We start from the raw sequence: 26,552 nt of genomic DNA on the forward strand, positions 1-26,552 counted from the left end.
GGATTACCTTAGTACCTAAAGGTTTTCTTAATGACTCCTTTTCTCTAAAACAGTGATTGTTTTTTGTGTACAGTCCTTTCAAAGCCTTTTCATATATTTTACTTAAATTCACAAAACCCCATCTGCTGTTTTTGGAGATAGAAGTCCAGCAGAGAGGATGTGAAGGTGTGGACTATTACATTAAAGACTAATCTAAATCTGCTTTAAGGTCTTTAATTCAAATAGACTCTAAATGTAGTCATCTTTAGGTTTCCTCTGAGAGCCCTTAAACACAAATATAGACCATCAGCACCCTGGAGAATGGGCTTAACCGGCTTATACCAACTTTCTAAATTATTAATTTTATTTTTCTTGCTATGTGATAAAGAAAAATGAGACACCCACTTGATGCATATAGAAGCTCTGTAAGAAGTAATGATGTAGCGAGACGTTTCACTGAAAAGCAACATTAGAGAGAAGCGTTTTGCATTACTGATGTTTAATGTAAACTTCCAGTGGGGTGAATGAGGTTTTCGCTCTACATTATGCAATTTTGCATTAGATTAAATGATGTATCTTAAGGAGATGGTGATTTTAGTAACATATCATGTTGCTATTCTGACACTTCAGCTGTGAGGTCTTTTACAAAATAAAAAATAATCATTGTGTGTAGATGGGGCTGCAGTCTCACTAGATGCAGTTTTCAAAATTCCACACAACACCTTAAGTTCATTATGAGTTTCCCCTATACTCTTCTTCTTTTAGCCTATTGCACATGTTTTGTAGCTATAGCTGACTGATTTAAAAACTTTGCAGTGCACAAATAGTCTGTGAAGTGCTGACACGGTCATCGCCGGTCTGGAGTTCAGTCCTGCATGTGAGCTGGTCTCATGATCTTGTAACTTCTTTGAACAAAGATTATGTTTACCCATTGTGTCCACTAGATGGCGATGACAGCCCAGAATGCGCTAATCAAGGACCATCAACATGAGTTCCATCAGATTTTTATAACTTAATGCACAATTTTAATCAAACAATACTGCTCCATTTCTTCACATATTTTTAAACTTCTCATTGTTTCCTTACAGTGGGGACTGTAAAGCTGTTAGCAAAGAAAGGATGATTGCCTAATAGGATGAAGTGCTTGCTTTCCTCCCCCAGTGAAACCAGTGTCTGCCCAAACCAGTTAAATAGTAATCTTGGGTGGGGGCGGGGTCCAGCCTAGAACAGGTTTACCCGTTTACTCAGTTATTCCTGGAAGCTTTAACTGGTGTGTGTGGTACTCACATAAGAAACTTAACACAGACCCTCACATTCAGTTATTTAGGCTCTAAATAAATGTGTGCTTTAATACACAGTATTGTGTTGTTTAACAGCTAAAGATTTTCCAGTTTCATGACTCAGCTCGGGCCAGTGACCCCAAACAAATCAAGGTGCAACAGTGGTTCAAAGTCCAGACCTCAATCTGACTGAGTCTGAGCCACACCGTTTGAGAACTGCAGAGAACTGGGCATGAATTTTGTGTTTTTTCATTAGGAAGCAGTGGTTAGCTGTAGTGTTAGCAGAGTGAGATCTCGGTTGCAGTACTAACAGTGGTTGTGTCAAGGTTTCACTGATTATTGAATGTGTAGTGTCAAGCTGACCGTTTGCTTTGAAAATGGGTGGCTCACTAAACAAAAACCAAAAATCTCAAAAGGAAAAAAAAAAATTTGTTATTTTAAAAGAATTTCACTGGTCCGGCCCACATGTGATGAAACAGGGCTGTGTGAAACAATCCTCAAGTGTTTTAGCGTGGCCTAAGAGCAAAAAAGAAAAAAGACTCACAGGAGGTTTAAGTCAAAGAAACGCAACTTTATTTAAGTGTAAACAAAGAGAACAACCCAAAAAAAAAAAAAAAAACTGCATAGGAAATGTTTAAAGTCCACAGAGTGCAGAGAGAGCAGCACGTGGCCATTATCTTATAGTCTCCGATGCCTTATTTAGACTGAAGAGCTGACATTTGCACTTCCATCCATTACAACGTGCGTGTGTGTGCGCACATGTGTAAAAACACACACACTGAGATTGAACTGATAACAACACACACTGCAGCGTGGATGAGAAAGCACCAGCAGCATCCATCTAAACTCAGCTGGCCACGCAGGCTCACCCCAGCTCTTGGACTGCGAGGAGGATACATTCAGTGGATTTCTGCACAGACGACACAGATGCAGCGCAAACACGCAGACACACGCACATGGCGCCCACTTGACACACGACAACCAGCTGCTGGAAGAACAGGACACAGCTGACAGGACAAGGTGGCTCCCACCTCGGCTGGTGGTAACACAGATTTTCTGTGGTCTCTGCCGTGTCGTGTATCTGCCACCAGCAGATGGCGCCGGCGAGTGAGCAGCAAGATGCCATTTAACCCTTTTCTTCACAAAATACATTCTAAAAGGGCCAATGAGCATCAAGTGGTGCGAATAGTTGTACTTTTTGTTAAAGATAAAAATAAACAAAACCAAACTTGAACTAGAGGGGGAAAGAAAAATAAAATCAGGGTACAAATTGAAAGCATTATTTTCAAATTGAGAAATTATTTGTTTTATATATGCAAGTGGACACACAAAAAGAATCAGACTAGTACAGAGATCATAACAGTGGGGGGTGGGGAGAAAAAAGTCACTACATTATCACTACACGATTCAATGAGACACCTGCAGCACAGCGCTGCTGAGAACTACCTGAGTTTTGTCTTTTTCCTTTCTAAACACATCCCAACCCCTTTTTTTCCCCTCGTTCTTTTCTTAAGCGTATACAATCATTTAAAAGCAGGTCTATGACCTCGCACACCTGGCTTTGCTTTGTTCTCTCCTGTTAAATTGTGAGAGGCCAGAAATAAAATGGTAGCACAAAGAAACAAACAAAAAAACAAAACGAAAAGCAACGCAGAGCAGGGCCGCAGTCGACTGATCATGTGCTCAGCGGCCATTGCTGCACGCTGTCGGGTTCGGATTCGAGAAGGGGAGGCGATTTTTTAGTTTGTGCTGTTCCTCACACCTACTAAAAGGATTTCTCATCTTAAATTTGAGCAGGGAAGGTTTTTACATCACTTCAGCATGAAAGGACAGCATTCCTATATGCCCGCTCATATAAAGCATTTTAGAGGGAGTTGAGGAAAATTCATCAAGGGTCACGCCAGTCAAAACTCTGCCGGTTGTTTCTGTGGATTCAAAGTATGGCTACCCAAACAGTGGGTGCTTTGCAGAGCCTCTAGAGAACAGGAAATACAATCACAAAAGTCAACGGTTAATTCCATCCAACGCAATCCTAACACACACTCGCGCGCTCAAACACACACGCATTTTTGGGTATCCATTTTGGAAACACCACCCCAATAATCAGCTACCCACTCCATCTCAGTTTATCATCTATCTAAAGAGACATCAGTATAATACATAGACTTTTTAAAGCATGCAACAAAATTAAAAATCAAAATAAAAAAGGTTTAAAATACATTTTTTTTCCTCTTTAAGAGTGAAGACCTAAGGATCTTAAAGATAGAATTCTGTAATCTTAATTAAAAAATAAAACCCGATGCAACACGAACAAACATGTCAAAGAGTAATACTGAGAAGAAGAGGAAAAAAAATGTTTTACTCTACTGGTTGAAACTGGGTGTTGTAGTCAAAGCAGCAGTGGTTAAATGTGCTAATAGCTACATCTACAATCCTGTCATGCATTTGTTTAAACCAGTGATTCCAACCTATTTCACAATGTTCCCGCCATTCATTCGCTACTTGTAGCTATTACTACTACTATTACTACTACTACATTTTTATTTTTTTTTATTTTTTTGACATTCCATCTGGCTATTTTAACTACTCAATCAAAGCTATTAGCTAACAATTTATCTGCTACCTGTACTTAAAGTCAAATAACAGATGTTTTATAAAAATTGGAAAAATAATTTTAGCTAGCAGTTTAAGGTGTCCTTTACCCATTCAGTTTTATTTGTTTATCCATACTGCCATTCAACTGTTTGGCTATGGTTTTAGCAAACAATTTAACAGTTCATCCATCATGTACTACGGCCTGGTCTCGCACCAAACCAGAAACTGTCAAAGAAAAATCCCAAAAAAACATAGCGGCTAATTTTGGTCTTCTTGATCGATTGTGTTTTTTAAATTTTTATTCATAGACATGAATTGTGACCGAGCGCAAATTTGTGAGTCATTTGTCAGAAGCAGAATTTTCACCACAGAGTATGATGAAACATGGACGTAGCTTTTGAATGGAAAAACGAAGCAGATACGTCAGTGCCTTAAACCTGCACTCTAGCCAAAGGCCACTAGATGGCGATAGCTATCGTTCTTTAAAAAAAAAAAAAAAAAGGCTTCTGGTCCTTCAGAAATATGTGGGAAAATGGCTGTCTTGTCTTTCCACCTAAGTTTTTGTGCTCAGCCACATGTCTCAAGTCATACTAAAGTCCATTTTGTAAATCTTGTACATACCATGTTTTTAAATGGAGGCCTATCCGTGGTACGCTCATTGGCTAATGATTTATGATTAACTACTCGTTAGCCAAATAGTAAGATTCACAATCTGACCTGCCCCTCATCAAAAATGTGGTTTTTGCGAGATTCACATAACAGTGGATGCCATCATGGTAGCCAAGTCTATCTTTTGTATACAGTCTACGATTTTATCCAGAGAAAGTGGGTACGTATCACCATGGAAACCAAAGATTTAAAAAGGAGGGGACAACTGTGATATTCTAACCCAAATTAAATGAAATCCCATCTTGAAATGATACAAATGATGTTGAAAATCTGAAATGCAAGACTGTCTCTGGTGACTCCACCATTGATTCCTCAGAATATCCTCAGATATCTCCCCCCCCCCCCCCCTTTTAAAAAGTGGGGGGGGGGGGGGGGAATCTATTTCATACAAAAATTAGTACAAGGGTAGTGAAGTTTAAATGTGATTTTCAGGGACATCATATAACATTTAAATTATAAGTATTCATTTAAATTTGTGTAGAAACAACGGATTAAAGTTGTGACTACATTGCATGCCATTGGCCTACCATCAAGCTTTCCAACCATTTTCTCACTTTTTGATACTAGTTAATCATTTTGCAGCTTTTTCCGGATTTATTTTTTGTTAACTTTACACCTCACATTTCTTCATCTTCACTCGATCTTTATTGGGGAACAGCTTTTGCTCAGTTGGGAATCACTGCTTTAAACCACCAGTCTGAAAGGATACTCCCAGAGGCTACTCCTCTGGAAGAGCCAACACCAAGCATCCTGAAAATCCACGCGGCAATATTGTGCTGAAATAAGAGGTAATTCATGTGCAGTCAAAAAAGGCGGACATGTGACGGTAACGCTTTAAAAGAGGACATTTCCTCTTGCCCTCACCCCTGGCTCACTAGAACAACTTACAAGTGGAATGGACATGCCCATTATCATCATGAGGTAAAGGTAAACGGGGCCCAGCCCTCTTAAGTGCATCCAGTCAGAGGAAGAGGATTTATCCTCAGGTGCTCTGATTTAACATTTGTATCTTTGATAATAGTCCAGTGACATTAGTCGTCTACAAAGGCGTGGTCCAAAAATTTTCAACTCTGCTTGGCACAGAACTATCACAAATCATTTTGGCACAATGCTTTCGTCTGAATCATTTGGTTTCTTGGTGAGAAAAAGCATAAACATACCCCAACATTTACAGTAGATGCAACAAACCAAGGGCTGTTCAGGTTTACGAGCATGGAGCGATGACCATAAAGCGCATTTCATTCAAACTTTGAACAGTACCGTGGATCTTTGGTCCTAGAACTATGGGGCATGTACTGTATTGTGAGGTATGTGAATGAGGTATAAATATCCTAGGAGGTATGCATAAATAAAAGAGTAAACATGATCTATTCAGAATGAATAACAAAAGTAGAGGTATTTGAAGGTTTACATGCACAGTAGCAACGAGTGACAAACTTGAGGTATTTTTTAAGAGTTGAGGTATATGAAACAGGAGTTCTGAGGTAAAGGAAATGTGAGATGAGAGGATGGAAATCCTGATCACGTGCAGACAGACCTCACCTCAGAGGTGAGAGCCAGTCAGCCAATATTTAATAGTTCAAGAACTTTGCAAGGCTAAGGAAGTGGCTAAGAAAACCGCAATAGTCTGGTGTTTGTGGTGAGAGGCAGATTGAAGGACAAGGGGATTCCCATAGTGCTTTCACCACAAATGAGTCCATCACTTTATGGGAATCTGGATATGTGCGAGGATGACCAAAGACGCTACCTTGAGCCTATGGTAAAACTGTGGCACTGCTCGATGAGCTGGGGGTGATAAATGTGAGGGGGGAGGGAGAATTTCTCTTTGGTGCAAGTATCTCCTGTACTCTATGACAAGGATCTAATTTAAAAATGCACTCACACAGGCAGTGCCTCTGTCTTAGTGGGAAGTGGAAGTACTTGTGCACAACTAACTGTGACCCCAAGCACGTGTTCTTCTTCAAAGCCCACAACTCATTTCAATGAGTGTTATCAACTTTTAGACTTCTCAACAACAATGATTATTTGAGAAATGTTTTACAATTGAGATTCTGATTTTCTTTAAAATTGCCAAATCTTCTGTTGGCCATTGTGCAGGATTTCTAACTTTGGTTGACTCTAGTAGTTATTCTGTAGACCTCCATCTTTAGAGGAATTGGTCTACTAGCGTTCAGTCTGGAGGCGTCTCAACTCCAAGCATCAATAAGTAGGGCCGGGCTTTGGAGGTCGTCCTCTCATTGGACAGGACTGAATACTTGGCCCCTGGAGCCAAAGAAAGTGGCTTTGAACCACAATGTGAATGCAGAGGATTGTAATGTTAGGCCTTTAATCTGATCTGGATGGCCAAATGAGGTGTCCATTTCCGAGGCTTTCGTCACACAGCACGCCTCATCATAAGGGTGTCATTCGATTACTTAAATAACCATTTTAATTTATTTTCTTAATTAAACGTTCAGACAAATCTATTAGGTACAGATCTTGGAAGATTCAATTCTAAAATCCTTTATCTAGTCCTCCTATTGGGAGACCAGACAAAGGATGCTGCTTTCCTTGCATATTACTCTCTTTAATTAACTGACTGGGTAGTAATTACTAATCCAGTCAGTGGGTTAGAAGTGAGGCCGGGGTTTATGGGGTATTATTCAAAGAATTCATATCATTAGAGGGGCTATGTAAATCTGACCTCCTGAACTTTATATTTCTACACATCAGTAAATTCATCATAAAAGCCTTAGCCAGTAAAGCTAGAAGGAGAGCCTGAGGTTACAGTTAATTAATGACCTGAGCTCATTTTAAGTCTATCAAGTTTGGCATCGTTTCACACAGACTTCTTAGGCTATCATGACACTAACACCACCACAGAGCCACACAAAGACGACGTTAAATGCGAGAGCAAAAAAAAAAAAAAAAGAAACAAAAAAGCTACAAAACTACAAACATCAAAAGACGCTATTCTACGAGTTTCCTCTCAGCCAAGCCTTCTAATTAGGGCGAATCATGCAACCTCTACAGCGGTCTGAGTATTGTCTCAGCAACAACATTCAGGAGGTTTACTCAAATTTCAAAATGCACAGAAAGAATTCTATTAATCCTGTGCAAATATTAAATGTAGAGTCTATTGGGTTTTTTTGTCTCTCTTAAATAACAAAGTATAGAGGTAGACTTTTCTTCTTTGTAAAACTTCAAGGACAAAAACCTCTGCTCGGAGACTGTGTACATTCATAAGGTAAATGAGGTAGGTACGGAGCAGAGAGTACAAGATTTGAACAAGTGAGAAATTCCCTGAGATGTTTCCTTAAGGAGAGCCGACACAGAGAATTCGGAACAGCTGAGGCAGAGGAAGGGAAATATGGCTCTTTTTCTATTGATTATCAATTTTTAGAGGTCCCCCCTTGATGTATATATCACAGGTATCAGATTTTTTTTAAAGAATAGAAATGAAAATGACAAAAATAATCTATAATTTCAATTTCCCTTCTTTTCAGCATGCTCCCAATCATCTTTGAGCTCTCCTCCTTTCTGCCGATCCATTCTCTCTCCACCGTTTCCTTCATCGGAAAAACTGCAAAAAAAAAAAAAAAAAAAGGCAAAGGTAGGGAGAGAATACAAAAAAAGTTTGGTTTTTTCCTTTTAGAACTTGAGGATGCGATTATTTCCAAAGTCAACGACCACAATGGCTCCATCGGGCGACACGGCCACACCGGAGGGGCGATCCATCTGTCCGAAGCTGCTCCCATGCGAGCCGAATTTGCATAAGAAGTTTCCGTTGGGCTCGAATATTTGGATTCGGTGGTTGCGGGAGTCGGCCACAATGATGCGGTTCTCTTGGTCCACGGCGACGCCCTGGGGACGCAGAAACTGTCCGTTCCCGGTGCCCTCGGAGCCCAGGAAGCGAGCAGACTGGCAATCTGGTCGAATAACCAAGAGGCGGTGGTTGTTGAAGTCGGTCACCACCAGGTGGTCTTCGTGGTTAAAGGCTACACCTCTGGGAGAGTCAAAGTGTTTCCACAGGGTCCCTTCAAACCCGTACTTGTTGAGGAAAGAACCGTCAGGGGCAAAGAGCTGCACACGATGGTTTCGGGTGTCTGAGACCAGGATCTTACCCTCAGAGTTGACAGCCACATCCCAGGGATAATTAAACTGCCCATTCTTGGTACCCTTTTCCCCAAACTTCAGCAGGAACTGGCCTTCGAAAGTAAACACCTGTCAGAGAGAGCAAACATTTTAGAGCCTCGTATGTTTACATGAGGAGTAGACAGAAAGTAAGCGTGAGGAGCTATGTTTTATCAAAAGCCGACTTTTTAAAGGGCTTTACCCTCCCACCTAATTTTTCTGTGAATAATGGAAAGTCAAAGGCAATTCCAGCTGTGTTGATCAGCTCTAACGGGGCTTTCATACCTGCACACGGTGATTGTCCTTATCAGCCACAACAATTCGCCTCTGAGAGTCACATGCAACCCCAGCCGGACGATCAAACTGACCAGGTCGAGAACCCAGAGAGCCAAACTTATGGTGGAAGGCACCGCAAGGCTTGAATATCTGGAGAGAAAACACCGCTTTAAGTCTCCGCCCAGACTTCACTCTTTAAAAGTCTCACAGCGCTCCATACTGCAAGACTCATTCATGCACTCACGCTAATGTAAACACAGCTAATGCTTTCATGCTAAGCATCACTCAAACACCTCAAAGACCTCAAACCAAGCTGTTCCTTGTATTGTACATCTAAAATTCATGCTCACTCTTTAATTCAATAAAAAGTCTTTCCGTTAGTGATGACATCACAATAACAAACCTACCTGTATACGGTTGTTGCTGCGATCAGCCACCACCACGTATCCCTCCTTGTCCACACAGATGCCCCAGGGTCGACAAAGTTGACCGTCTCCCTCGCCCTCACAGCCAAAGGATGACACTTGGTTGCCGAGTGACCCATAGCTCCGCCCAGACTTCACAGTCACCTTGAAGGGGCTGCCCTGGATGTGCTGGTTGCACACCAGCACGGACACGAGATGCTCCCCCTCACATTTTGGCAGGTAGCCGACGGTGTACGAGCCGTTCTGGTGATCCGTTACATCAGCTGCGGACACATTACCATCTGTAACCGACATGACTATTCCAGACACCGCATCCCCACCTGAAAGACGTGGCTCGCCATCGTGATCGTATCCAACCACAGTGAAGGAGGTAGGCTTACTGCGAAGGGCACTTTTCAGACCCTCACCGTGGGCTTTGGTCACGGGGGCAAAAGCCCCGCTGCTAATCAGGCCCATGGACTGGATGGCAATGTAGAGCGCCTGCAGGGACCATTGATGCAGTTAATTGAGCTTCTGTGTTATAACATTTATTTGTAAATGTGAAAATACTGAACAGTGAAATGAGGTAAGCTAAGACTGGCTTGCGATCATTCTAATGCTGACCTGGTCTGGAGGAGTGAACATGAAGCGGTCGTCCTCTTGTGGCTGCAGCAAGCCTCTGAGGGCCTTGAGTTCATGGATCTGAGTGAGCATTCGCTCCCTTGCCACCAACACATCCAGGTGGTGGCCCTCATCTAACACCTGGCTTACAGCAGCAATGGTGCTGTCCAGCTTGGTGAGACTCTGGTGGAGTTTCTCCACCTGCAGGTACAGAGACTTGGCCTTCACCTGGCGGATCTTCTCCACCTGCAAGGAGTTGGTACGGGTGATTAGGAAGACAGCTACAGCGAATGTTTACCTACATTCAAGAGCATCCTGTTCGACAAGATTCAACTCATTAGAAATGCACTTTGACACAATAGCAAAGTAGAGTCTTGCAAAAATAAATGTACCCATCAACACACACAGTTAGCAGACTTATTGTTTCATGGTGTCACCCCCTCTTGTTCAAAAGAACTTAAAGGCTGAAAATGAAAAAGATCGTTAAGAGAAATTTTCATTTTCACCCAAAGTCCTGCCGCTCACTCGATATTTTCCCTTTTTCAGACCAATCCCTGTGAACTCCAGAGATGTTTCCGTGGGAAATTCCCAGAACATCAGCAGCTTCTGAAATACTCCAAAGACCATCAACCATGCCACGTTAAAAGTCAGATTAGATGTGTGTTTTAACAAGCAGTTAGCGAGCCTAATGATGTGCCTAATGAAGTGGCCGGTGAATAGTTTCTGCCATGTGGATCAGGTCACACACCAATAATGTCTATCAATACTAAACTACTGAGTTTAATGAAGGCTAGTAATGTTACTGTTATAAGTTACTTTCAATAATTTTATCAAACTGCTTAAACTACGACTAGAAGGAAACCGATTACGCACCTTCTTATTTTCTATCATATACATACAGTGAAAATATCAGGTCAGTGTATGTTTTACCCTGAACCAAAAAGCTCAGTCATCAAATGCTCTGAATGTGCCGTTTCAGACAGTTTTTTCTACTGTTAGCCCTGTATGATGTCAGATAGGATATATAACCGTCTCAGGTACGCATCATCATGTGACCAAAGAACAGTCATCTGCCTTTTAAATTTTCCATTTGCGAAGGCCAGTCAATCCAAAGAAAGTTGGCCTTAAGTCAGAGCAGCTAAACAGCTCGTTTCAAGAGCATGAACTGAGCCCCAGCATAACATACATGATGATTATTCTGAACTGTCAAGCAAAGAGAAAACAGTCTCCTCTTTTATAAACTGAAAGAAAAACATTTTCTTTATCCAAGTAATAAAATCATGATGTAGCACATATTCTTAATACCTTTTTGGAAGACCTTTGCAAGTGAAAAACACTGATAAAGATTTCTTTAAATGTTCTAAATAGTTGCTTATATATTTGTTATATTTTAAATACAACATTCACAAAACAAAACATCATCATCTATGCAAAAAGATGACTCTAGTCAAGATTTCCTAACCAATGTCCAGAGACCTTTTTTCCTTTGTTGAACAACAGAACACAATAAAGTGCGTAACACTGTATCAAAGACACCAGGACTGGAGATGAAAAGCTGAGAGGGAAAGAACCAAAATTATTTATTAGTTTAAAAAAAAATGGTGTGGTTTTTTCCACCTCTTTTTAAGTACTTTGACTCTCGTTTAACTGTAACACTGCTCCTGTTAGAAGTCATATTAGGTTCCACTAGAGTCAGAGAGTATAAAGCATTAAAGAGGGTGGTATAACCTGAGAAGCACCGACTGGGCTCTTACTTACTGCAACCCAACAAAAAAGAAAAAAAAAAGAAAAAGTAAAACACAATAGCCCGACTGCCTCTGTGGTTAGAAGGACTTCTGATAGCGGGGAGGGACCCGAAAGAAACAAAGACTCCAGAAGAGAGGGATTCTTTGTTAACCCGTGGCATAGGTGAAACTGTAATTTGCATCTGTGAGACTAGAGTTACACTTAAGAGTCGCCGAGGACAAAGACTCAAGTTGGGCTTTCTGATGAACAGACAACTAGTTTTAGTCCCTCGGCTGAATGTGGTGAAGAGAAGAATGGCTGAGGTGGTGTGCATTTCAACGAGACAGAGCAAAGCAGGACCAGCTCCTGTCCTAGTTATTCAAGCGCACACGACTCGGTCACGTATGCAGCATGTTTACCCTCAACTCAGAATCATGAAACTGTCCACTTTCAGATATACAGTGCTGGGTGACTGAAGAGCACCTGACTGGAGACTGTTTCCTTTATTCTAGCACCACTGGGCCCACCAGTAACCCTCACAGTGGCCAGCAGAAGATGACATCCCTGTCCTGTTTTATGTGTGGTACGACCGGTCTGTTGGCGAATCATCCTTATGCTCAAGTTGGTTGTTTGAGCATTTGGAGAGATGTGCAGCTGGCATATTGGAAGACAGCACAGGAGCCCGTTTGCATTGGTTTAAAATGCAGTACGGTAAGTCAAACATGAGGAGCTGCTCAGTGCACCCTGCAAGTTCCCCATAGTATGAGAGCAAAGTCCGGAAACAGTCCTCATAGATAACACCGGTTACATTGTTACACTGCATTTAGGTTGATGCTCATCGTGTTTTACTCCAATTAGCCATTATAAAAACCTCTTTAAATTGTGTTTTTACTGAAAAATAGTTACAAATAACCCAAATACCATTTTGTTTAAATTAACAGACACATAATGGAACAAAACTAGCTTGCAAAACTCATAGCACATCAATATTATGCTAAGGACTTCCAAAGTGTTGTGAGGATGAAAGGCTGCTATTACTGTGGTGAGGATTCAAAAAGAGAAAAATGAAAAACACAAGAATGACTAAAACAATAGAAGAGTTTGGAGAAGCACTGTGTCACGCTCCATCAGGTCAAAATATCAGACTTAGTCATATTTCCTAAACTCGCAACATACGGACTATTTTCATGTGATTCAAATAATGATACGCATGTTGGAGAATTGGAAGCAGAGTTATCCCAGGGTGATGGATCTTCCTGTAAACCTGGGTGGCCCTGCTTCTTCTGTAGGCTTTAGGCCAAACTGTCAGCGTAACAGCTGCCGCCTTGATTTTGTTTAATTAACCAATCTCAACATGTATGCTTTCAAGCACTGCGTATTCCCCTTAACTATGATTTACAGCCCCGTGTTTAATCCCCACGGAGACTGCGCCCCAATGGGTGCTATCGTTTGCATTTTCACTCCTGCACTGGTGGGCGTGAATGCTAAAGCTGAGATGATTACATTGGATATGAACCACTTAAAGTAACAGTTATTTTACTGAAAGGTAAAAGGAAAGGAGAAAGAAAATGGATAGAGCAAACCAGATAAAAAAAACAAAACAAAACAAAACCCTCCATCCTGAAGTCCTTTAAAGACTGGATGTCTAAAGTGATTGTGAATATATCCTGCGTTAAAATATTTCTGGACTATTTCTGAACCAAGCTCCATTTTTCACATGCAAATAAACAGATCCAGCCAATCACATCACTGCATTTCCCAACAAATGTACTCACAGCTCAAGACATGCACAGATGCTGGATATATAATGATATAGAAATGGTAACAACCTGAAATATGTAAGCGGTCATGATACAGCTTCAACTTGAAAATGGATTAATCCAGTGTTTAGAAACGTCAGGACCAGCTCATCGTCACTTGATGCTGACTTCAGTGCATTTTTGAGGAAAGTTTTTTATACATTTTGTTTATACGTTACAACAAGTTTGAATCCAAAAAAATTCTGAAGTGTGGGGTTTTTTTCTTCTGTGTGTAATGTCCTTTATCCTTGTTGTTGTGGTGTTGTTGCTACAACATGACCTGTAGTTGCTTTTCCTATAGGAAGGTGTAATTCTGCGACACTGGAGGCAACATCGGAGTCTAATTTGCGTTGTTTAAGTCCCACTTTCACAGGAAAAAAAAACATACACTCCACACAGAAAGACACAAGCCGGTCAGTAGATTAAAACCCAGGATGTTCTTAATGTGAGGACAGTGCTAACTAGTGGTGCAACAGATCAAAAATCTCACGGTTCGGATCGGATCACGGTTTTAAGTCACGGATCGGATCAATTTTCGGATCAGCAAAAAAAGACAAAAAATTAACATTTACTTATTGAAGTATTTTTTGCCTGTTAAAAACATTCAACTCTGGACTCATTCCACGCAATTATTAAAAAAAATTATGGTACAATATAGGGCAGTACAGTCTTTGTATCTACCACTCAATTCAATTTTATTTACAAAGTGCCAAATCACAACAACAGTCGCCTCAAGGCGCTTTATATTGTAAGATAGACCCTACAATAATATATACCGCTCATTATATCGCACTCTGCTGTGATATAATGAGCTGTCACGGTCACGTAGCTCTTCGTTGCCCTGGAGGTCCACCCATTTGTAGTAGTTAGGGCAACAGAAGATGCCTGGGACAGTTCAGGCACAACTTAAATTTTTTCCTGCTCTTACATGCTTAGAACGATCTTGCCACTAAAGTGGACGCGAACGGGATATCATAGCGTGGCTCAAGCACGTTCATCATAGTTTAAACCCCTTGTTTTGCACAACAGAATACGGCCTCCCGTCTGCAGCTAAACACCCCAGTAGCTTTTGTAATAGCTTTAGCCCGGTCGGATTGGGAAGCAAAGGGCTGCTTAAATACCGTAAACTCCTCTCCTCCTCCACTTGGACCGCTAGCGCTGGCCATAACTATCGCTTGACAGACCCACCACGCATACACATACTTTTTTTCTTTTTCGAATCACGTGCGTGCCGAACCGTGGAGTGGGATCGGTTCGGATTACGGATCAACCGTGATCCGTTGCACCACTAGTGCTAACCCACCACGCCACCATGCTGACCATGAACAGTGACCAGTAGTATACCTTTTAGACATCCAATATTTAGTAAAGAAGTGTTATCAGTCAAACGTAGTGACATTTGGACTAATATTTCAGCTATAATAAGACAATGCACTACCGCCAATCCATTTAAAACTCAATGGCTAAAGAGGAATCAGATCCGTGAGCATTCATTTTGGACTGATTTGTTATCTTTGATGGTGTGTGTTTTTACTTTTATCTGCTGTTCTAGCTTTTCTTATTGGATTTTCACAATGTAATCTTACGTATTTGTTATACGCTGTCTGATGGTGCTTTAAAGGACTACAGATAAAAAGGTAGCCGTTTGGCTAACTCTGGCACATTTACACTAATATGGCCCTTTTGAATAAAATGAGTTCAAAGTCAGGTGTAAAAATGTTTCACTAAAGGCTGATAAATACACAAAGTAGGAGCTCACCTTCCATAGAAGCTCACACTCCCTCTCCTCCAGCGCTTTCTTGTGTCTCAGGACAAGAGCCTTCACTTCTGTTTGCACCACTTTAGCCTTGATCTCCACCTGCTCGGACATGGCCTGGACCTTTTCCATGCTTAGCTAGAGACACACAACACAAAATTGTAAGATGTGACATAGAAATGCTGTCAACTTTGGAGACAATCAGAACAGGAAAGAAAAGCCAAGCTGCTATTTAAAAAAATTAAAAAAATACCACTAGCAATGGAAAGGCACAAAGAGAGGACTATAACGTGCAAATGTAGCTGTCACTCTGTAGTGTGACAAAGGGCAGGAATGTATAAAGACTGGCCTGTTTTATTAGCCATATGGGACACAGAAACAGGACGCAGAGGATCAGGAAACAAAAGGACACTGTATGTGACATCCAAATCAGTGCACGAGCACCTGCAGAGATTTTGTGATCTATTCTTTTGTCACATTTGGTGGTACTTTTAGAAGGGAAGAGGAAACATGGGCCAGGAATAGGAAGTCACTTCACACTGCCCAAAAATGATGCAACTTCCTGCCAGAAGGGACAGACTTTGGGGAAGAAAAAAAGAAAAAAAAAAATCACATGAAGATCATGTTTGAAGTGGATTTCTCCATTTGTTGAGACACTGAGGATTTAAAGTCCACAGAATGGATACTGAAAAGTATTGGAAGATGCCATTGCATGGTTAGACTGGTTAGATTAGACTAAAGTATTTACAATGTGACTCTCTGTGAACTTAAAAGCAGTCTCATTTTACAGTCGGGCTCAACAGAAAGAGCACGTTTATAACCTGGATCAATACAATCACTGAAAAGCAATAGCACCAAACAAAAGGTCTTAGCTTTTACAACACTGAGTTTCCCTTTGCCTTCCCCCGCCTCTCAGTTTTATCTGGCCTTTCCTCCGGCAGTTTCTGGGGGGTCAGAGGGTGATCAGGACCTCACAGGGACGAAGGGGAGGAGGGTTTAAGTCTTCCTTTGTGATATCGGCCGCAAGGATCAAAGGTCAGCTAAACCACCGCTCGCGATCTGCAGCCCCGGTCTTAAGACACATAACACCCCCCAATGCATCCCTGCAGCAATAAAGCCTGGCAGCAGGGCTCTTTTCTCTTTGGCCTGGCTATTTGAAACAGCCAGCTAAAGGGACAACTAAATCAGGCCCCCAGAGAAGAAACAGCAGGACGGGAATTCTGAAGGAATCAGAGGGGCCGACTGTTATCAATAAAGTTAATAAGGAGCCACGTTGAAATGCTACCACCTTTTTCCTCACCGTCTGTACATTTCTACAAGATTGATTTTTTGATACTGATAGGAAATCTATTTAACGATTTCTTTCACCCTCTCCTCTCTTAACCATCTTGGTTTCCCTCCCCGTGATTTTTTTTTTTTTTTTGCATCTCCTGCTTCCACCCCTCCATCTCTCTCTCCCTCACAGTCTCTGTGTCTCCATCATCTTCCGCATTTCTCTTCACATTCCCAGAGGAGCACAGCTTGCAGCACAAAGAGAGTCAAACTAACCAATCAAACCTTCTGAGGCATAGAGCTCCGGCCAACCAGGAGGTCACAAGTCCAGGGTTAGGGGTCAACGAAGATAATGGGTATAGAGTGGGCGGAAATTTCCTACCTCAGGGGACAGCAGAGTGTGTGCGTGTGTGTTGCCTATGCCTACGTGTGTTTGCACATTATCTGGCGTCAGTATTTACTCCCGCGGTGACCTGGACAAAAGTGGACAGACACACAAACACTCACACAAAGCCCAAGGTGCTGCCAGACGGCAGGTGGTGTATCTTATGACTCAGCTACTCGTACCCCAGTGCTTCTCATGAAACCAAGTGTGTGGTGTTTGGTGTTGTTGTTGATGATAATGATGATCCCAGTGTGTGCTGTGGGACATGATTTTTACTTCTGGCCAGGAGTTTGGCAAATCTGTGTGGTGACATTTCTGAATTTGTTGACATAAGCGCTGCTCACGCACCAATAAATCAGCCAAGCAGCACAAAGATACAGAGAGTGTGACAAAGGCCAAGGGTTAAAACAAACAACAAAACGAACACACGAAAAAGCCACATTTGTTAACTTGCTATTTTAAACACTGGGATCGGCTGAGAATTTCACAATCAGTGCATCCCTACAACTACCCATCCATTAAGGTACAAAGCAGGGCGCGGTCACACAGAGGTTAAGCTGGGAAATGGATAGGTGAGGCACATGCTCTACTGAATAGATAGTACGTGCCAGCAAGTCATGTGACCTCAGCGCAATGAGCTAGTGTTTCATGTTTTGGGTGAGTGTTTACCAAGGTCACAACCACCACCCCGCCTTTGAGGCAAATTAGATAACACTCCTGTGTCTGACGTATCCCTGTGAGACAGTTACCATTTCAAACTAACAACTAATCCATTACCCGACTTTACGATTGGCTGAGTGTTTGACCACAAGGTATTCAAAAAGGAAGTTCAAAACTCTACATTTAGATTGAAATGTGAATAACTGAAGATTCCACTATTACTCACAGAAATCACAGAAAATCCTTCTGCTCATTGTTTGGAATTTTTAATGTGAAAAACTACAAGTGAAAAAGAACACCCCCCCACCACCACCAAAAAATAAATAAAAAACAACCCAAAAAACCAAAACAAGACCAGTGAGTTAATAAAACTCACATTTTTTCCTCCAACTTATTCATGTGTCACTGTATAAGCAGGAATTTCGGTTGGGGGTGGGGGGGCTTAGGAAGCTGCCACCCAATCTATAATTATGTAAATGAAGAGAGGTGTTGTGTGTTTGTGTGGGAGTGGGAGAAAGAGGTGGAGGGGGAGCGAGTGAATACAGGGGGGCAAAGTGCTGCACTTCTGTGAAAGAAGAGGGGAGTTTTCCTTTCTCTGAAATCCTTTAAATACCTCATCTACCCTCCCCCATGCTCCTTTCCACTCCTCCTCCCCTTTGACCTTAAGCCTTATCCCCCCCACCCTCACCCCCACTCAAAAGAACTCATTCCATACAGCCCCACCCCCCTTTTTTAGAGCCAGCTGGAGACCTCTAACCCCTAAGGCTTCCCAGCACCAGGGACTGGTCACTCTCAAACATATTGAAGCTGATTGTCTCCCATAGGTGGTCACTCTGTCCTGAAGGAAGACGGGGGGGTGGGGGGGGCACGCACAGCTGCTCTCTAGTTTCCACTCAGCCTCATTAGGATATTTTAATCTTCGCAAGAACCTTGTTTTTGTCAGAAGTAGGACAACCTTACCTGTAAGTCCTTGAATTGTTTGGGTTTGTTGAGTTAACACTCAAATCACTTTCTTCTGATCTTCTGATTCTGCTCCAATATTACACACAGTGCGTTGAGTCACCTCACCACCACCAACATACAAACACAACAGAATTTATCATCAGTGAGGTTGCGGTCCTACCTGCACCGCCTGTCGTCCCTGCTGTGCATCTGCCAGCAGCTGGATGGTGATGGCCCGGCAGTCCTGAACGGCGTCTTGCAGGTAAACAAAAGTGTGGCCCATGTGACGGCCCATGCTGCACTCTCTGCAGATAGGCACCGTGCAGGTTTCACAGAAGAACAGAAACACCTGAGAAAACAGGGAGCACACACATCGTTTCAGCTGTGCGTTCAGACATCAACATCAAGCTCAAAGGGGCCAAAGTCTGGGTGCTGACCACAGCAACTCCAGTCTGCATGCCAAATATCCTTGGGCAAGATATTAACCTCAAATTGCTCTCAGAGGCATGCATCAGAGTATGAATGTGTGTGAATGTTAGATAGCTATATAGCACTTACATAAAAAAGGGGAAAAAAAGTGCTTATATGAATGGGTGAGTGAGGCATATTGTACAAAGCGCTTTGAATACTCAGGTAGAGTAGAAAAGTGCTATATAAGAACAGTTTAACATAGGGCTTAATGCTACACACATGCTGACACATGAACCTCATCTCCAAATAATAAAATCAAGTCTTCTCTTTCAGATACTGCTAATATGGTTGTGTCTGGCAAAGAAAGCCCCACCCATCTGCTTCTCGAACCGTCGGTTAATGTGGAGCAACCAAACAGAAGAAAGCTAGCTTAAAGGGAGGGCGGGGCGGGACCTAAAGCAGCTCGTTTTAGAGAGTGGATACAATGAGGGCGACGCACTGAGGTACAGCGTAAGATAAACGAGTCTGCATAAACTATTAAGCTCATAGTAGCAACAGGTTTCCTTTAAATTTCCAAATTGCCACAAAATATGGCAATGCCACATATAATGGTAAATGGACTGGTACTACTACCACCATCACCATTCACATATGCGTTCATTATTCAGCACGGGACTAGTAGACCTGAGCCTCTGACCGCCTACATGTGAATTTTATACTTTCAACCACAACAATCCGTCCTCTCAATACCCAGCTGTAATAACGTAGTGAAAGAGAACCTAGCTTTACCTGTGACTCAGCGTCTACGTCTGTGACTCGTGTCCACACCGCTTTGATGTCACTGGACCACTGAGAATTTAAACTGTCAGTTCAATCAGATTATATTGCACCAAAGACAAATTATTATAATTATACTGTCAAAGACAAAACTAAGACCTGTGGCTATTCAGGTGATGGAGACACAGTTTTGCATCGTTCACTATTGCTTTTCATTCACTGATTTAACATGGATAATGATTATAGACGCATGGATGACTTCCATCTATGCTGTATTTTGTTTTTCTTGCATTTTAAATCGCTACTAGCACGAGCAGCAAATGTTCAGGTGATATGCGTTTTCACGCCTGTTACTGATGGATGTTATTTCTGAAACAGTGCCCGACTCCTCATCTCAACTATAATCTGGATGCAGCGTCGGCGTTTGAAAAGTTGTTGTGTTTTGCTGCTGTGAGTCAACAAAAGGTCGACGGTAAAATGAGACAAGCAGCATGAATAAATTAAACACCACAATAAGTGTTAGTCCCTTTCTCCCACACACACACACACCTAATTTAAGAGAAAAGGCCTTGAATGATAAAGAAGTTATACATATGCATGTCCTAGCAGGGAGGCTCAAACAGAGCTCAAAACCCCTGAGAGCACTTCTCTTCTTAAACATGGCGGCCAAGAGGCCACCAAAACTCAATCAATACTCAATCTGGAAAGAAGTCTTGGGCTTGTTGAGATTTTAACACAAATATTGCTAATATGCTCCCATGTTTATCAGGATGCACCACATACAGGAGATGAGGTAAAAGCTGCACTGATCATCGTGGACAAAAATGTCCCCCAGGACAGAAATGGAAGATGTCATTTAACCTTTGCTGCTAAACACTGAGCTTTGCTTTAAACCCCCCTGCTTGAATACCGATCGCTTGTAATGGAGGGCTAATTAAATATGCACAGGGCGTCATATCCCAAAGAGACACCAGATCAGTGGCACCCAATAGCAGGAGACCTGAGTGGATGGGGAGGGGCCTGCAATCAATCCATCAATATTGGCTGTTCCCCTGGGGAGCAGGATAATCTAATAGGACGCACACCTCCCCCTTTATCAGACTTCCTCCTCTTTCTGCCTCTGGCTGTTGGATCCTTTTCTTCTTGTGCTTTTCTTACAATCTCTCCTTCTGTTAACCTCAGTGCTTCACTTCGATCTCGGCGCCACTTTGTCACTCAGTGCCTTCCTCTTCCCGGCTTTCCTGTCCCATCCCTCCCCCGATGACTTCTTGCAAATTCCAGGAGCACAGGACACACAACAGCGAGGAATGCAGCTGGTTTGAAGAGGAGGGGGTGAGGAGGATGAGGAAGGTGATGTGGGGTGGGGTGGGGTTGAGCAATTGACAAATAGCTGCAAATCAGCAGTACAGGGATCAAACGCAACTCCTCCAAGTGACTACTGCATGACCAGTTATTTAATGAAATCCGGGTGGGAAAATAATTTTAGATGAAGACTCTTCTTATAATCATTTAGGGTGACAAATAGAGGAAATCAATTCCACTGAACACCTCTATCATCACTAAAGTTTAATATGGGTCATTAAGAAACCAATACCTCAAAGCTGTGTTATTTCAGGCTGCCATTTGTGCATGCTGTAACATGGCCAAGGGAAAAACAACGGGAGTCTTCTTTCACGGTAGCAGATCTTAGCTGCAAGGCCCTTCACACATTTTTAATCCTATCTGCTCCACATGTCATCAATGGTCCTTGAGGTGAATCATACTCTCTCATACACACAGTGTTAAGATTACATAACAACACAAGGCCTCTAGGAGCAAGGATCGATATTATTGACTTGCACAGAATACAGTCTCTTTAAGGCAGTGCTCTCTCTCAGCCTGCCTCTGTCTTCAGTACCTCTTTCAGTCTGAGACAGGTTCTTTCTAGGAGATCGGTTGAAGTGGATTTGCAAGTTTTAAACTGTATAAGGACTGTGTTTTTATCAGAAATAGGAGAATCATGCCTGAGAGTTGTGGCTTTAAGTTAGGATCACAGATTGTACATGAAAGAGAGACACTGCCATCCTGTCGTTGCCCAGAGGTTAAATGCTAACATTTAATGAAACAGTGATGTGTCAAGTTATTTGCAATGGACGGGGGTATTACACAGTCACTGATTTTAAAATTTAAAGGGGGAAAAAATATGTCAAAAATTGAATTTGCCCCGAGTCCTTTTACTGCTTGTCTTCCCTGCTGTCTCACATTTTTCATGTCTTCTCTCTAATACCCTATATTAATAAAGGTTCAAAATTCTTCCCCTGGAGCTGTTATGAAGAAGGAAACCAGTTTTTGTAAAAGACTATTTACTTTCTTTTTAAAAAGGAGTTTAGCTAAAAAAAAATAAATAAATTTTTTTTTACAGATGCAGCCCACTTTGCATTACCCGTTTAGGACTTATGGTCATTTTTAAGTAAACAGTGCCCCAATTTCAGAGGCTCAAAAGTAACTGGCCAATTTATTGATGAGCAGTGTCATGGTCAGGTGAAGCCTGTTCCCTGGTCACCCCATTACAAATCACATAAAGATTCTGAGATGACTACAGGTGTTGGACTTGTATTTGAAAGCGTCTGACTAGAACTTCAATTGCCAAATCAAAATAACATTTGCCTCGAGGCGCTTTATAACTGTAAGATAAAGGTTCTACAATAATACAGAGAAACCTCCAAATAGCAGACGTCCCCCTATCAGCAAACACTTGGCAACAGTGGGAAGGGAAAAACATGCTTTTAACGGGAAGAAACCTCTGGTAGAACCAGGCTCAGAGAGAGGCCATCACTAGGGTGGAAAACAAAAACAAAGCTATCAAAGAGATAGCAAAGCTTTAACAGTCTGCAGATTTTGAAGGACCTAACTGTAACATTCACTTTTCAAACGTAACATGTGCACTGGTGTTGAAAATTGTTAATAGTTGACGCGTCGTTTGAAGCTTTGTAAGATCCAAAAAGATGCAGGAATAAGTAGTAGGATTTAAGAGTGTAATAACAGACTGTACAAGGATGCCAGCTGCCGTTAAACCCCGAAGAAGAAGAAGAAGAAGCTGTGTCCGGTATTGTAGCTGTGTCCAAATTCAGGAACTGCATCCTCCTGTGCCCGCATTTGTAGGCCGATTAGGTTACAGCGACACGACGAAGACTGTCTAAATTCGAAGACTCCGACAAATGCGCTCTTCATTTCCCCAGATTTGAAGGATGGGTCGGGTGTATACTTCGTGGCCCAACCTATCCCAGAATTCATAGCGCGGCCCTGCTCAGTTTCCAACAATGGCGGCAGGAGTTCGTTTTAATATTACTCTTATTATTCTTTCTGGGTCACAAAATAAACGTTTAACATATTTTCAGGCGAGAATGTAGCTGTGTAAACTTCAAACATCTGCTCAGTTTATCAAGACACCACATATTTTCAAAAGCACTCAGACGTTTTCGGAGACGTCTGTTACCCACCAGCTCGATAGCTATCTGGGGTTCAAGGCTCACTAGAGCCCGTGAGAACACCGGACTCCCGGCAAATCATTTTCAAACCCACCTCCGTCTTTCGCTACTCAGGTTAAACATATATAAGTCACTTAGATAACTTAAAAATCTTATTGTTTGGCTTTTTTCAGTATTTTATTTGTTCCTGAGTAAATCCGTTTGGCTGAGATTAAAGTTATAGTTTTTACACAGCTGAAAAAACGTCAAGCAGACAACTGATTATCAGAAGTGAGACGCTCGAGAATATACTCCGGTGTCCTGTTATATTTTAGATAGCAAGGAGCAGACAGCTGCGTTTATTAAATTCCACTGAAACAATCTGCAAATTTCATTAAAATGTAATAAACTATCATCTTGTCTTTATTTTTAGTTAGCACATACCTTAAACACTTAAAGCTGTAAGCTAATGACAGTTATACAAGAGCAGATGCATGCTGGTGCAATAAGCTGTACGTTTTACGTCCAATGGATGCATGATCTGATTAGTCGACTAATCGCAAAAATAATCGATGACTAGTCGACTATCAAAATAATCGTTTGTGGCAGCCCTAGAGACAATTCTACAATATTTTGGACATGTCGGATGTCACATCAGGCAGCACCATGTGCTTCCCATGAAGAAATGAGAACAACAACATGAAAAGATGTGAAATGTGGGTAATGCCATCAAAGTTGTAAATTCCACAGAGAACAGCCTGGAGGGGAGGCCTCGAGGCAAAGCAGACTCACCAACATTATTTATTACACACTAATGTGTGGCACGAGCAAAAGCTTTAGGCAGAGGGACATTCTGCTCGTCTACATCCAAAAGGCATGGTGACACAGAGGGTCAAGTACCAATCACATCCAGACTGCTGGATCTTTGCACACTTTTATTGCTTGAATGTTATTTTGCTCCTATAGGCTCCTATACCTTCTTGGTTCTTCTGCATTCGGCTCCACACAGTTCACAAAAGCCTTGTGCTGTAATGGGAATGTTAAATTAAATGACGATTTCATGAAAATGGTAAACACCTTAGCTAACACATCATTATAAATACTATTTTTCAGTTGTGTGATGTAGTGCAAAAGATACATTGGGTAATTCACAATAGCAAAACGACTAACGTCAATACGCGTTAATATTAGCCATTTAATCATTAAACAACTAACTTTTTAACATTTATGATAACCTATGTTTACCACTTCAATGTTTTTCAAACAGGAGGTCTGACCCCTGAAATTCACCCCAAAATCATTGTTCAGTGTTGTGAACTTCAATTTTAGCTGTTAGTATTGCTACCAGCAACAGGGGCAATCGTGGCTCAAAGAGTTGGCAGTTCGTCTTGTAACCGGAAGGTTGCCGGTTCGAGCTCGGACAGTCTCGGTCGTTGTGTCCTTGAGCAAGACACTTCACCTACCGCCTACTGGTGATGGCCAGAAGGGCCGATGGCGCGATATGGCAGCCTCGCTTCTGTCAGTCTGCCCCAGGGCAGCTGTGGCTACAACTGTAGCTGCCTCCACCAGTGTGTGAATGTGAGAGTGAATGAATAGTGGAATTGTAAAGCGCTTTGAGGGTCTTGAAAAGCGCTATATAAATGCAATCCATTATTATTATTATTATTGCTGTATGAAATGTAGGCATCCTAAATCTTAAAATTATAAAACTAAAAACAAAGAGGAGAAGCTGGAGAGGAAGAGGAGTAAACAGAAACTGATTCAATGACAAAAATAAATACATGAAAAAATTGGCGTTGATCTTTGTAACCTCAAAATCATGAATTGATTAATACACTGATGAGTTAGGTTGTGCATTTTCACCCGAATCTGACGTTGTGTTGCATTTTTCTTTTTTAAATAAATGCCAATAGTTTCACACCGCAGCACCGTCACGAAGCAAAAAGGTTAACTCCAGAGGGAAATAACAGCGATGCACAATGGCTGCAAGTTCCCCATATTTGTATTCACACAGCAGCAGGATCAATCCTGTTTCCCCTTTCCCACCATGCAATGCACTGGGAATGGGGGGGGGGGGGGGGGGGGGGGGCGCAAACTTCAATAGCCAATTTAAAAAAAAAAAAAAAAATCACTGCATGCAGCATGCGCTCCCTGCGTGCACAGCCGAGTGGGGGGAAGGGACGAGGGCCATGTAATGTCACACAGTGGTGCCACAGAAACAGGGCTGCTTGGGAAACTGAAAACAAGTTTGCTCAAAAAACAAAACAAAAAACTAATCGCGCACGCATTGCAGCAGTGAATTTCTACAGCTGCCCACTGGTACCAGACAATGAATAGACGTTAACCTGCTGGATTACTTCTACAAAGCCTAGTAGTGTCAATAAAGCAGGTTACCATCACATCATTTGACCAGCCCGCAACACGCTTTATCCACAAACCAACACAAGAAAAAAAGACTGACTGAACTATTGTAATGGTTTTTAAACACTTTGTATATCAGAACCTCGTCTCCTCCAAAGCTGACTCAATGATCAACAGCAGCACAAGCAGAAGATGGTTGTCTCCAGTGTTGTTGACAGTAAGCAGCTCCAACATCTAGATGGCCGACTCACAGCCCTGCTAGCAACTGCATGTCCGCATGTGCAGCCTCCTCTAATTTGTACAAACACTGAAGTAAATTGAAGTAACCTGAAGCCAGCAAGATTTAGCAAGTTTATACTTTAATTTCATAATTTTAAAAAACAGCTGTGATCCAAATGCGTTTCCTCCTGTATTTTATTTTTCCACCAACAGTGTTTAAGAGCTCTGTGAGAAAACTCATGAACATTTTGACCCAGAATGAATCTGTTTAAAGTTGAATTCATTTAAAACATCTTTTGAATGGAAATGGTTTCCAAAGTTCAAAACGTGACGCATGAGTACAACAGGACTTGCTTGAATCATTTAAATAGAGACCTTCTGTTAATCTGTGTCATCGCCTCAGGTCTCTGTGCTCTTTTCTTTAACTGCCTGTCAACACAAAGACACAGAAAAGGTCAGAGCGAAAAGGAAAATTCCTAGAAGCTGATGTCACATGTCAGTGTGAATTTGTGAAAGGCAGTTTTATTCACCAGTGGAAAAAATAAAGCTTAAAGTAGCCAAGTAATTAAGTAACTCACTTTATGTAATTACTATACTTAGACTGCTCAAACTCTTTTTTGAAGAAAACAACAAAACTTCAAACACTGCTTTTAAAGATAGTTATACTGGACTTCACTTGGAAGATGTTTTTATGTAAAACAAAGTTCAGCAATAAATATATTTTACACAATCATAAAGGAGGCAAAACTTTCTAAAAATGATTTGTCTGTTTTAAACTTCCAAACACTTGATTACCAGTCCAGAATTGCAGCACACACCATTGCAACACTTCAGGCAGGAGCAGACGTCAGGACATAAGGTT

General features: G+C 41.7%; 1 protein-coding gene across 1 annotated transcript in view; it reads right to left on the reverse strand.

The window, feature by feature from the left end:
- Positions 1 to 8,073: 8,073 nt before the first annotated feature.
- Positions 8,074 to 26,552, reverse strand: part of trim71 (tripartite motif containing 71, E3 ubiquitin protein ligase) — a 29,118-nt gene continuing 10,639 nt past the window's right edge. Inside the window, exons 2-7 of the mRNA XM_006795215.3 lie at positions 18,658 to 18,825; positions 15,221 to 15,355; positions 9,941 to 10,183; positions 9,320 to 9,817; positions 8,922 to 9,062; positions 8,074 to 8,726 (exon numbers count right to left, since the gene is read on the reverse strand). Coding sequence (XP_006795278.2) covers positions 8,154 to 8,726; positions 8,922 to 9,062; positions 9,320 to 9,817; positions 9,941 to 10,183; positions 15,221 to 15,355; positions 18,658 to 18,825 — 1,758 coding nt within the window. The 3' untranslated portion in view covers positions 8,074 to 8,153. The remainder of the gene's footprint in view (positions 8,727 to 8,921; positions 9,063 to 9,319; positions 9,818 to 9,940; positions 10,184 to 15,220; positions 15,356 to 18,657; positions 18,826 to 26,552) is intronic.

Source organism: Neolamprologus brichardi, chromosome 22, assembly GCF_056152115.1.
Source record: "Neolamprologus brichardi isolate AB-2024 chromosome 22, ASM5615211v1, whole genome shotgun sequence".
In the NCBI taxonomy this organism is placed as follows: domain Eukaryota; kingdom Metazoa; phylum Chordata; class Actinopteri; order Cichliformes; family Cichlidae; genus Neolamprologus; species Neolamprologus brichardi.